Source organism: Chelmon rostratus, chromosome 23 (genome assembly GCF_017976325.1).
Source record: "Chelmon rostratus isolate fCheRos1 chromosome 23, fCheRos1.pri, whole genome shotgun sequence".
In the NCBI taxonomy this organism is placed as follows: Eukaryota; Metazoa; Chordata; class Actinopteri; order Chaetodontiformes; family Chaetodontidae; genus Chelmon; species Chelmon rostratus.
This window is the reverse complement of record NC_055680.1, coordinates 6,354,090-6,366,902: the sequence shown is the minus strand read 5'-3', so window position 1 is coordinate 6,366,902 and position 12,813 is coordinate 6,354,090. Positions and strand designations below refer to the sequence as shown.

At 42.9% G+C, this 12,813-nt stretch overlaps 1 protein-coding gene across 1 annotated transcript in view; it reads right to left on the bottom strand.

The window, feature by feature from the left end:
- Positions 1 to 6,392: 6,392 nt before the first annotated feature.
- LOC121626835 (meiosis 1 associated protein) overlaps positions 6,393 to 12,813 on the bottom strand; it is a 36,258-nt gene continuing 29,837 nt past the window's right edge. The window contains exons 4-11 of the mRNA XM_041965526.1: positions 11,975 to 12,130; positions 11,564 to 11,723; positions 9,505 to 9,646; positions 9,085 to 9,148; positions 8,808 to 8,950; positions 8,331 to 8,446; positions 7,871 to 7,952; positions 6,393 to 6,611 (exon numbers count right to left, since the gene is read on the bottom strand). Coding sequence (XP_041821460.1) covers positions 6,393 to 6,611; positions 7,871 to 7,952; positions 8,331 to 8,446; positions 8,808 to 8,950; positions 9,085 to 9,148; positions 9,505 to 9,646; positions 11,564 to 11,723; positions 11,975 to 12,130 — 1,082 coding nt within the window. The remainder of the gene's footprint in view (positions 6,612 to 7,870; positions 7,953 to 8,330; positions 8,447 to 8,807; positions 8,951 to 9,084; positions 9,149 to 9,504; positions 9,647 to 11,563; positions 11,724 to 11,974; positions 12,131 to 12,813) is intronic.

The following is a 12,813-nucleotide window of genomic DNA, read 5'->3' as shown; positions in this document are numbered from 1 at the left end:
TTAACAAGCATTAATAGAAATACATATTTGCCTCCTTGCAGAGAGAGTGAGATGAGAAAATCAAGACCACACAAATATCTGCACATTAAATATATGCCACAGTTAGCAGCTGATTATCTTAACTTACCGTAAAGCCTGGAAATGGGGGAAATGCTTGCCTGTTGCCTGGAGTCTCATCATCTCTTTAAGGTTGCCAAGCAACCAATGATTACTGACTCCAAGAAGTCCCTGCACTCAGCCAAGAAATAGTCCCACAATGTGAAATTTTTACACTTTTGCTTTTCTACAGAAAAGACCCAGGCCAGCAGTTTTGCCGTTTCCAGTCTTTATGCTAAGCTAATGTTCTGAGGGGGATGTAGCTACATATTTAACAGTCTGAATCAGATGCAAAAGTTGTAACAATCTTCTTGAACTATTCCTTGGTCAAAATGTAGTCCATATGTGTTGTACAAAAACACTGGATCCTGCATTTGCCTCAATGCAAGAGACCCTCTCTGTCTTTTAAACTCCAGTTTGTAATGCAGGCTTTCTACTATAAATATGTGTCTATTATAAATGTCCCCAAACCCAAGATGAGATAACTTCGATGACATAATTATCCAGAGGACATTAGACAAATGTTTTTGGCAAACAAAATGACTTTTATTTCTAAAATTACAGGTGTAGGTATGGTAGGTTGACACAACACAACACAGACAGAATTTGTCTGGGTCCTTCAGAACTTTGTGAAAACAAATTTGGTGCAGCCTCCCAAACTCGAAGTGGTTCCTGTGTTACAGTCACCTCCTCTCCTTCCTTCTTCACATTTCTCTCCTCATCTGCTTTGACCTTTCACACATCTGCAGAACAGCTCAAACGACTGCCTGAGTGCTCGTGAATGTGTGTGTGTGTGTGTGTGTGTGTGACAGCCACAGAAATCTACAAACAGGCCTGCATCTGTCAGGTTTGTTCAGTTTACAGTATATCGGGCGGGACTGCGCGTCTGCATGTATTCCACCGCTGCTGCCATATCGCTTTGTGTGCATCCCTGTGTGATTATGTGTGTGTGTGCTCCCGGTTGGTAGCCTCATACTGAAAGCATAAAAGAGACCTCACTTCATAGTTTCAGATCAATTTTTGTGGGTTTTCTCAGTTTTTGGAGAAATGTCAAGTCAGCAGGAAGCCCTTTAATGTTTTGGAAAAAAAGAACAAAAACAATGAATTAAAAAAGTGAGGATTTACTGCTGAACGTTGAAACAGGAGACAAAAAAGGCACGTTGATACAGACTGACTTCACTGCGACACACATGGCTTGACTTTCGTGTGTAGGTGTGTTTGTGTGTTTCGTCTCGAGCCTCATGATGATGCTCTTTGGTCAGACCAGCTTTATCTGCAGGTTTGAGGTCTCTGCATTTCTGCATGCAGACGTCACACACACACACACACACACACACACAGTTTTGTGTATTATCATGTCAACCACAGCCTTCAGGCCCTCTTCTCTGTCTATCCTCAATATTGTGTTACTGTCTTGTTCCTGTCAAGGTCTCTCTCTCACTCTCGCTTTTTGTAAAAGTCATGTCAGACTTGCGGAAAGAGAACAGGGTCAGTCCAACAACAAGAGGCACTGAAACTCGGCTCCACACTGAAAGCTGCTTTTCGTGGAGGCTGGAATGTGGCAACACGCTGGGAAACAAGTCTCCAGCATTTTTAATAGATCAAATGCAAAAGTTTGGACACACTGTTAAGGAGAGGCACAATTTGATGGGAATTTTCTGTGGGCATTTCCAAGTGACGCAAAGACGAAGCGAGCTGAAACTGCCACCTGCATCTGGAACATGTAGAGAGACTGGAGTGAAATAACAGAAAGATCTGGATTCTTTTAGCTCTATTTTGGTGTGCACCGACACCTGAGCGGAATATTTAGCTCTTTAGCTGCTAATGCTCTACGCTATATGCAAGCTAGCTGCGTTCAAGGCTGGGCAGGAAGTGTACAGCGGGTTTATCAGAGAGGAGTCAGAGTGAGCCAAAACAGTAAAGTTTGTGAGCTGCAAAGTCCAAATAATGAGCTGAAAGATGGTAAAAGCGCTCTGCAGAGCTGAGAGGAGCTGCAGAGTGGATAGCTCTCTGTGGGTTCATCACTGCAAGTGACACCTTTCACGTTACACAGTCATTCGATAAAAATGTTGACTGCTGCCGCTTTAATGTAAACCACAGTGGGTAGCTATGGAAACCTTTTAGATTCCTTTTAACTTCTAGTCATTGACATCTGCTACTCAGTGTTGTCTGCCTGTCGATAGTATCCCCATCGAAGTGATACAAGTTGAAAGAAGCAATAAAAAAAATTATATTTGTTTCAAGACCAGGAAACTCGTCATTTTCAGTTCAGACCATTTTAATCTTGTGAAGATTTCACATCTGTCAGCTTCTCGAGTATAAAAAAAACCTCGAGCTGAAACCCAGCTGCATTTCCTCATTCTGTTTTAAGATTGCGGTAGACTACATATGAGACCTTTCTCTTGTGCGTATCTGACTAGGATTCATATGTTCTTCCTTCAGACACCTGAAACTGTCCGGTTTCGTCGCCTCTGACTCTGCAGACCAGCAGCTTTTATTTTTAGCTGCGCGTGGGCAAGCCCATTCAGTCATATCTGTCTGAACGACAGTTTCATTCACTCTCTCTCAGCTCTCAGCGCAATCTAAAGGAAATTACAGTTTCTCATTCAGACTGTGGTTCCATTGCCTCAAAAATAAAACTGATTTTTTTTTCTGCCCACAAAGTTCAGAATTCTATAATTTTTCAGGTCTTAATTTCTTGAGCAGATTTGATGACTGGAGCCGGTCTTCAGATGTGATTCATGTTCGTTGTGTCTCAGATTTCCGGGTGTTTCTAAACTTTCTTTACCTGCGTAGGAGTGCAGACCTTAAGATTTCTGTCAGTAGGATTCTAGATCAGGTCCTGTAGCCTCCTCACTTCCTCCTCACAAAGACACCCTTCCTCTTTCTGTTCTTACTTAGCTCTGCATATGAGAGGGTTGATTATTCTCTGGGTTTATATCGTGTGAGGTCGTCTGCGTGTATGCTAAGGTCCTGTGCTGTCGTAGCTGTCAGTAATTACAGGAAAAACACACGGAGGGAGTCTCACATTTTTTTACACTGAGAATAAAGCAGGAAGTCACAGCACTAATATTATCCTGACTCAGATATGGAAACTTATGAGGCATAGAAGAAATACTACTGTACTTGCAGCTATGCATGTTATGTCAGATTGGAAAAAAAAGAATTAAAAGGCTAAATATTGCTGCAAACTGATAAAAATGCTACAAGTTTTCGAACAGGATGCCAACAAATCTACGTACAAAAATACAGGACTTATCAGCCACAGTTGAACCTTAACAGAAGACTGTCCTGTCCATGCTGGCTGAGGTACATAGACATGTCACTGTCTGCAAAATGAGACAAAATGTTACCGTGAAAGGTCACCTCCACCCTCAGGAAACCACGAATCAAGACTTAAAAAGTAGGAGACAAACTGTCTTCTGTACCACTGTGCACTCAGCAACAGCAGCAGCACCTTTCCCCTCTTTCTCTGCTAATTATTCATTCATTTGCAGTATTTTTGCTGTATTTTAACAACGCTGTTGGGCAAAATATCAAGTGACAAAAGGCTGCACCTGTTTGATATTTATACAAGATTCACATCATCGTTTCCATCTGATTATCTCGGTGGAGCAATTTTTAATGTCTAATTTCACATAACAGGCAGCTAATAAATGAATTAAATGAACTAATGAGACTGACAAACAAAGTAGTACACTGCATTAAAAGCATGGATAAACGACATGGGACCATCACCTGCTGACACTAAAGACATATACTGAAGAGAGGGTTACCACAGCCGCTCTTTCTCCCTTAGGCCACTTTGTCAGCAAAAACCACACTTTCAAGATATTATGTGTCCGTGTATAAAGATAAAATTTCACTGTGAGGTACCTGCACTATACGTGTCAATGCAGGATTGGACTATTTATCAGCTAAACAGCAAATATGTCAACAGACAAAATAGCACAAGCTAACTCTAAATGCACCACCACAGGGGACTAAATATGTTCATGCACCTTTTCATAATCCAGCAGTCTATGCAGTGCTGGCATGCTGCAGGTGGAACAGTAGGTGGTAAAAGGTCAAAGGTGGTTGGATGCCCTCTTTTCTAAGCAAAGGTATCTCAACAGACACACGGAGAAGTTAACAGATTAATCTTCCCACCAGAACGTCACTTTAGAACAATTTATTGCATTAAAATACAAATCTGACAGAAAGCTGTAACTTATTAGATCCTGAAATGACACAACTGCTGAAATATCAGCTTACAGAGTGAACAAATGGCATCAATTCATGTCGGTTTCCTTTGCAGGTCAGATGACAGATTAAAAGCAGGCATAACGTGAAAGCTGAACAGGAACGTGAATAAGTGAACTCTATGAGGATGTGGAATAAAAACAACAATGAACAAAGTTGGAAGTTGGAAACCAACAAACAGCTGCTATGGGTCAAAAACCTGAAGTATCTCCTGACTAGAGAGACACCTTCTGTTAGATTCAATGCTGAATGAATTTCCAAACACAAATAGGAACACTTGTTGACTGTTGGTCATGCCCCATTAATCTCTAACAGTTATCACATTTAATGAGGAGTGCGGCTGATGTCCTCTGGCCGTCTGACCTCGGACAGAGAGGCTGCTGTTGCTCTATCTGAACAAATTTACTAAATTAACACACACTGACTCAACTTCTCTGAGCCTGCGAGGATTAAAAAGAAAGTACTGAGTGCGAGGGAAAAGGGAAAGGACAGAGAGAGAGCGACAGAGAAGTGGGTAAAATGTCAGTGGGTAGTTTCAGAGGTCCGGTCAAATTCTCTCCAGGGACAAAAGGACTGTTGTGGATGTAATTTGTGAATGCGGAAGTCCTGTGACATCACAGTGTCATGAAGACATTTGCCACTGGCCGGTCCCTATAATGTTATAAGGTTCAACAAGGGGGTGGAATGGCGGGAGACTGATTAAGCCTGAGTGTGCGTGTGTGTGTGTGTATGACAAAGCCTCATGAAGAGGAATGAATTAATAATAGTGGTGATGGACGTGTGTAACTGACCAATATGCGCGTATGAGCATGAATCACTGATTACATGCGTGCGAATGTAATCTTGTGCAGTAATCGACCGGTGATGTCACAGCATGACCTCCAAGCAACCCCTCAAACACGCAACGGACATTTTTCTTCATCGCGAACCTTTTCGGCGTGTCGTATTCGCCGTTTTAAAGAACATACTGTGCTTTTTTTTTTTTATCAGCTTTCTCTCCTCTCTGTTCTCCATCCATCCACCCCCCTCATGCTGGCTTTCAACCCCCAGAGAGGCAGAGAGCTGTGGGGGTGAAGGAGAGCAGAGAGGCCCCTCTGTCTGCTGCTTTATTCTCTGCCTCATTAAAACAGTGAAGCTGTGTTCAGACCGGGGCTTAAGGGCAAAATGAAAATGGAATGTGCATATATGTGCGTTTGCCTATAAGTCACTACATATTACAGCACTATGTGCACTTTATTATGCCTAAATCTTAATTTATAGCTAGTTTCTGTTTTTTAACTCTTGACGTGTGCTGCCACACGCAGACAAGGCTTTTTATACATCCTTCAACCTCCCTCTGATCCCCCACTCCACCCACCTTTTGGCTCTTTTTTTGTCATTTCTTATAACTTTCTGTTCCTTCCCTCCATTTTTTGACTCTTCCGGGCTTCCATTGTCCTGCTGTTTCCCTTCTTTTCATCTTCCCCCCCACTTTTTCATCGTTTGCAGCGGGCAATTTCGAAGCTCTGCTGCCTCAGCAATCTGCAGACGGCAGCGAGTTGAAACTTTCCTTCCTCACACACACACACACACGTACGCACACACACACACATGCAGAGGATTGTTAAATTCAGCTCTGGCTAATGCTGTTCGTGTGGTGGGAATAAAGAGATCAATTAAAGTATCAAAAGAAGCTGCAGCCATCCAGAGTGTAGCACAGAATATAGTGTGTGTGTGTGTGTGTGTTGCATACGTTTACGTACAAATGAGTGTCTTTCCCTCCTTTACAAGACTTTTAAAGCCTTTATGAGCTGCTTAATTACTCACAAACTTTACAATGGGACCGTTTAGCCTAATGTGTGTGTACGTGTGTATGTGTGTGTGTGTGTGTGTGTGTGTGTGTGTGTGTGTGTGTGTGCTGGCTATGCTGTCGCTCACTGTAAAGCCCACTGAAAGAGGGACTTCACAATGTGTGTTTTAAATGACTTATTGAGGAGCCTCTCTCTCTCTCTGTCACTTGCCTGTCAGAGTACTGCTCTCTCGGCCCACTGTCCTCTGCCCACCCTGCAGCGTTCTCACTGAACTACCATGGAGACATCATCGTCGTCGTCTTCCTCCCGCCGAGCGGGGGCCAGGCTCCGACGGCTGCTGCTAAGGAGCGTCAGAGCCGGACGAGAGGCCTTTGCAGGAGGAGGTCCCAGGGAGGAAGAGGAGTGGGAAGAGGAAGAGGGGAAGGGAGCCACAGTGGCCCTGACTTTGCAGTTTGTTCCCAGTTGGCGACCCTGGTTTTGTGGCTGAGAGGAGACAACACACAACCTTCATACTTCAAGTTTAAGCTTTGACAACACTTACATAACGCTACTTAGAAAGGTATTTAAACAATAAAATAAACTGGCAGCTTTGAATAAGTAATACAGTCTGAGCTGTCAGCTCTTGGTGACGTCGATTGATGAGAAAGACACAAAAGAGAGTGAGATACTAGGGAGGAAGAGGAGGAGGCTCTGAAGGAGGTGGAACAAAAGAGAGATAAAGAATTAGAGAGGAAAGGGTGAGAAAGGAGGAGGAAGACATTAGCATGGCAAACACAAACACCGTGTTAATAGTTGAGGGCTAAGTTCCACAGAGCAGAACAAAAGAAAAGCAGCCGATGAACGTTTTCTCTGTGTGTTGCTGCTGTAGTGAACTATTTGCATGTCAGCAGCCTTATCAACCCTGATGAGTCATGCTGCCAACAGCTACACGCTCTTGGGTCACAGCGGACCTCAGAGTGAAACACTGTCTGTGAAGTATGGACGCCAAGTCTGAAAAAATGACGGCTGGTGTGCAATCGGTGACAATTTTGGTATCATGTAACAAAACGCACACTGTTCTAAATCTTCATTCGAGATGAATAGTTTATGATATAAAACCGCAGTCACGGCATGTCAGCTAGTTTTATCAGGGTTTATGACTCACTAAACTAAGAAAAGAATGATTCACAGCACTATGCTACCTTTAGCAGGAGCCTGACCCTTTAGTTAGGAACCTCTTTACTAAAGTACCTAACAGCATAAAAAGCAGTTAAAAGATGGTTATTGAGCTTTTGCTCTTAAAGAATCTGAGGACTTCTTCTCCCACTGGTCATGATGTCCTGCCACTGCAGGTTCACGTCATGTTCGATTTTCTAAACTTGTCCCAGAGTGCACACAGAGATTATAGTTGCATCTGGTTTATTTAACTCCTGCTTTTGTTCCTGATGAACCAGTGTTTGCTGCAAGTGATACTGTTGTTTAAAAAAGTGTTAAACATTAAAGTAAGATGTCATCGAATGTATCAGCCGCCTCTTTAGTGCTGCCATCTACTGAGGAAATGTGGAAGTGATGAGGAAGTTGCATTAGTAAAGCACACACTCCCTGCCCACAACTTTAATGAGGTTTATAAACATATTCTTCCTAATTTGTGCTGTGAAATTGCTCTCAACTCATGTTGTCGACTTCACTCATGTCATAATCACTGTGCTCATTTATACGAGCAGCACAACCTGACCTTTACACTGTCGTAAAGCTGCTGTTACCTGCCGTGGCTGCCTGCTGCCTGTGGTTTTAGGGCCCTCTAGTGGCTGAGACTGGTCTCTGTGGGCTGCTGCTGGCTGCAGCCTGGAATCAACCATCATTATCATAATTACCATCTTTGTTACTTACATGTGTAATGCTTCATCATCACAACCATCATCGTCATCCTCATGTGCTACACAGCCATCTTCAACATAACTGTCGCAGTCTCCATGGGGGAGAGGAGATCATGTGGTACCTGGAGTTGCCTGACATGCTCACAGATCCATACTCTTCATAAATGGTAAGTCTATCTATAATTTTTGTCATCCTGATTGTCCATGATCATCATGTTCCGTTAAGGCATTATAATCACCCTCAGACACATTAAGTGTCTCATTTCTTTCCGTACACCTCTGACCTCTAAATCCATTACATCTTACAGCCCACTATTTTATATTTTCATGCTTTCTTCCCACCGACCTGTATGGGTATCGTGGCTGTGAGAGCAGGCCCCTACTCCTGAGGTGCTGGTAGAGGTTACTGCTCAGAGAGAGAGGGTTGAACACAAACTCCTCATCCAGCTGTGTGACACAGGCCTGACAGAAATAGACAGAAAACAACAGTATCATTTGGTATCATGCAAATAAGCATATTGAACTCAATGACCAGGGGCTACGCACACACTGTGTGAGGCCAGTGCCAACGTAGAAACTGTACATGATTAAGCACTTTTAGCAAACTGGTCAGGTTTGATATATGATATTTTTACAGAAAAGGAAGAGAGGATCACTTCACTGAGAGCCTGAATGGTTAGATAAGGAACTGTTTTGAAGGTGTGAATAGTTTTTCATGAGCCCCATATTCAGTTCCTGGCATCAGTATGTGCATTAGTGTTTAACATTAATCTAGGTACCTGTTTGTACTTCTGCAATTTATTTACAATGAAGGTCACCTAACCTGCATAGTCTGCATGACATCAGGTGCAGCTTCCTGAGCTGAGACAGGCAGCGAGCAGGGCAGCAGCAACTCTCTGGAGACCACAGGTTTCAGGAGGAGGGAGAGAGACGGGGATGGCTGGAGGACATAGTGAGAACACACACCTGTGTTGGACACAAACACACACACATACACAGGGTATGGGCACACTGACAAGGACTGGCAAATTCTTTCTCACACACAGACACACAGACACACAGACACACACACACATAATGGCACCCACACACATATGGACCTGAGCCTCCAGCTGCAGACCTCTGTGCGGGCTCCACCTGCAGCAGCAGGAACAAGTCACGACTCTGAAAGAGGGAAAAACATCAAACAGTTCATTCATTTGTATTGCACAGAGGAAGACTGAGAATGTAACAAGGTGCAAAAACCTAAAGAGCCAACCAGGGGGCTGATCCAGGTAAGCAGAGAAAGAAGTGAGTGATGGAAATAAAATTCTTTTTAAAATTAAACTCTTTATTTAGAAAATTATTCTAAAAAGCTCCACAGCATGCATGTTTTAAAACAAACAGATTTTTCTTCTACTGTTGTACTCTTATTAGGTATTTTGTTAAAAGGTAAAAAGGCACAACATCTCAGAATTCTATTTCTAAAATTCTAAATGTCCAGATTGTAAGATAAACAAACAGTAAACACGTTAACACACCCTGAGTGTGTGGCAGAGAGCGTGGAACAAGTTGTGGTTGGTCTCCAATTCATCCCAGTCCAGCTGCCAGCAGGTGGTGGGGCGGATCACCAGCGGCAGGCCGTACAACACACTCTCACACACTCCGTCTGCGTGCAGAGTCCTACAGTGCACACACACACACACACACACACACACACAAACACACACAACCTTGATTAGCATGCATACCCAAACTGGAGGACACCCATGATTTATACTTTTTCCTCCACAGCCGCTGTCTCCAATCAAAGAAAAACATTCTGTGTGACCCCTGAAACTGTAGTGGTAAACATTTAATGTCAATGCAGACGTCATCTAGCTCCTGACATAGTTTCCAGTAGAACACTGGCTGCATGCACGAACACAACAAATCATCGGGAGCAGAGACGCAGAGAGTGACATCATTCCTGTGACCGTCCCCCAGCTTCATTTAAATGTCACTGCTGTAAATCATGACTCATCAGTATGTAAAGCACACACACAAATACACGTGCACACACACATGCACAATAACGTTTGGAGTGGCCGGTATGTAAAGCACACACTCACACACAGGCACAAATTGCATCCTACTACGGCTCCCGAAAATGCAAAACTAATGCAAATCAGGGAAGAGGAAGAAACTGTTCCCCTCAGTAAGGCCTGAATGTCTGCTTTCTACCATCAGCAGAGAAAGTGTGTGTACACACAATGCACGCAGCACTCATCTGTATCTGTCATGCTCAGTGTGAAGTATGTGTGTATTTCAGAAGGTATGACTTCAGCTTTTGAACACCAGAGCTATTTAAACCAGTATGAGCCAGTTGTCTCCATCTGATCAACTAGTAGTTCTTCTAGACTGTGAAAGACTTGAATTGAATTACAACAGCCTAAGTAAATTGCTATTTCTCAGGATTAAAATAACAATGGATCAAAAGCAATTTATCCTTGGTGTTAGGTTTGGTTAAAAAATGCAAAATTTCTGCATTTGGCATGTCTTTCAACCCTCCATGTCTGGCTTGATGTATATATCTATATTGATTAATTTCAGATGAGTCTCTCCTGAGCACATATTTTGGTTGTGTCTAGCCAGGAATAATCTTTACTAGAGTAAATTGAGCTCATTAACATTACTAAACATATATTTTAACTGTGAATATATTTGAATATTGCTACCTCTTGTTCCTGTATTTTACTTTGAGGCTGTATTTTATGTTGGTTTGGCGGGATGACAAGCATGGAACTTGTTTTTGTCTGTTTTGTATAAATGCGTACATGCTGGGATTACAATATACACTAGGGAATTTGCGTTCTGAATTTAATTAGAACAAGTTTTGTTTTGTTTCTGCAAACCAAAAAAAAAGAAATACTGAACTATGTACATTTACAATTCCTGAGGCATTTAGACTGAGTGCCTCAGAATAACTTTACATTCATTTTGCCATAGTATACTTGTTCTCGCAAGCAAGTTAAGGACAATTCTTGACTTGAGCCTTCGGGCGTGGAGCAGTTCTTCTTCCCAAATCTAGATACTGTGAGTGTTTTCCAGCATCAGAGCCGGTGACTCCAGCAGAACAAAGCAGACTCTGATGTGACGGAGGAGCTTCCTCTAAGAAATATTCCACAACTCTCTGCTATCAGAAAGGAGTCATTCATAGACAGTTTTACTGAAAACACACAACATTATAGACATGGCTGAGACATGTCTATAATCATACAAACACACACACACACATCATCTCCTTCTAACTCTATCAGTCGAATAGACAAGGAAGCATGAATGTGACTGTAAAGATGTCGAAGGCAGACAACAGATCCGGAAATCCCTTTAAGGATTAGACTTTAGGCATTTAATAATTTTCATTCATGTTGCCTATTAGCAGTCTGAGGCTTTGAATCAAATCACTTTTAACTGGTATTCTGTTTATCCTTTATACTGAAGCTCAAAAGGCTTGTGGATGGATCTCTGTTGATGGATCTCAGTTGAAAGCGATAGAGGCAGACTTTGTTATGCATCCACCTTTAGAAAGAAGACCTTCCCTGCTGCTCTGTCTCTTACCTGATTGCTTTCAGTCTCCGCGGCACTTGACTCTGATTGGCTGATCCCTTAATGATGGGCAGGAAGTCCCGGACGCTTTCTGTCTTCACTCCCAGATTGGGGTTCAGGGGGACCAGTGCAGGGCTTATCAGACGTTCCTGCATGTCACACTTTACACACACTGCACAAGGGACGAATGCTTAAAAAGTGTGAAAAGACATTCCTGTCACGTGCCATCTGTATCTGTAGGTTATCTGGATAATGACATCTGATTGTGGGTCTAGGCTGTGCAAAAGCAACCTGCACGTTTCATGGTACCCATAGTGATGGGTACATTGGTCCATACTCCAACTAGCTTTGTCACTATCAGCTGAAATCACATACAATAAAGTAGCGGAGATACGTCTTTATGTTTGTGTGCAGTACCTGTACCTGGAATGGGATTGTCCACAGGGCTGGGAAGCAGGAGGTGAAGGTGCTCTTTGTCTCCTCCCTGCTCTTGAAGCCACGCCTTCAACACCATTTCCATGGCAAGCACACTGTTTTCCACCTGTTGCAGGTCGACCTCTGTTCCCAACATCAGACAGTCTAAAGAGGGACACACAGGGGCATCAACATCTGGATTAAAGGCAGACTCTGCTGACCAAGAACATAACAAATCCATAACAAATCCATGTTCTACACAGACAACAGTTGCTAAGGTGTATTCCTGTGGAAACTCAATAACTTTCATATATGGCCACTAGATGGGAGCAAAATTCAGTAAATCCAATGAACAGTGTGGCCCCAGGGACTCAACAGACACTAAAGACTCTCTGAACTCATCTGAAGGCTTCAGTGTATCTGGATTAACCAAAAACCTTCTTAAGATTCACAGGATGAGAAGGCCTGACGCTGATTTTCTTAAGGAAAGAAGTTGGGCTGAATTTTTGGATGTTAGCAGACTTTTTTAAAGAAGACAGATGACGCAGAAAATTTAAAAGCAGCCTGTCAAGTTATTTTAGAGACATTAATGTAAATCTCTGTCTCTCTGCTCTTATTTCTGTACTTATAGTAACGCCTCATTGGACAGAAAGCAGCTGCGCTGCTCTCCCCCCCTCTGCTGATGATTTCAACTCATCATTACAGAAAAGAAAAGAGACCTTGTGGACCTGCCCCACCCTCCGCTCCTGTTCTTTCTCTCTTGTCATCCCCCAATGTCCATTTATTATTGCAAACTAGACACAAACCTTACAGAATCCCCCTCTTCTCCTGTTCCCTCTATCTGGTGT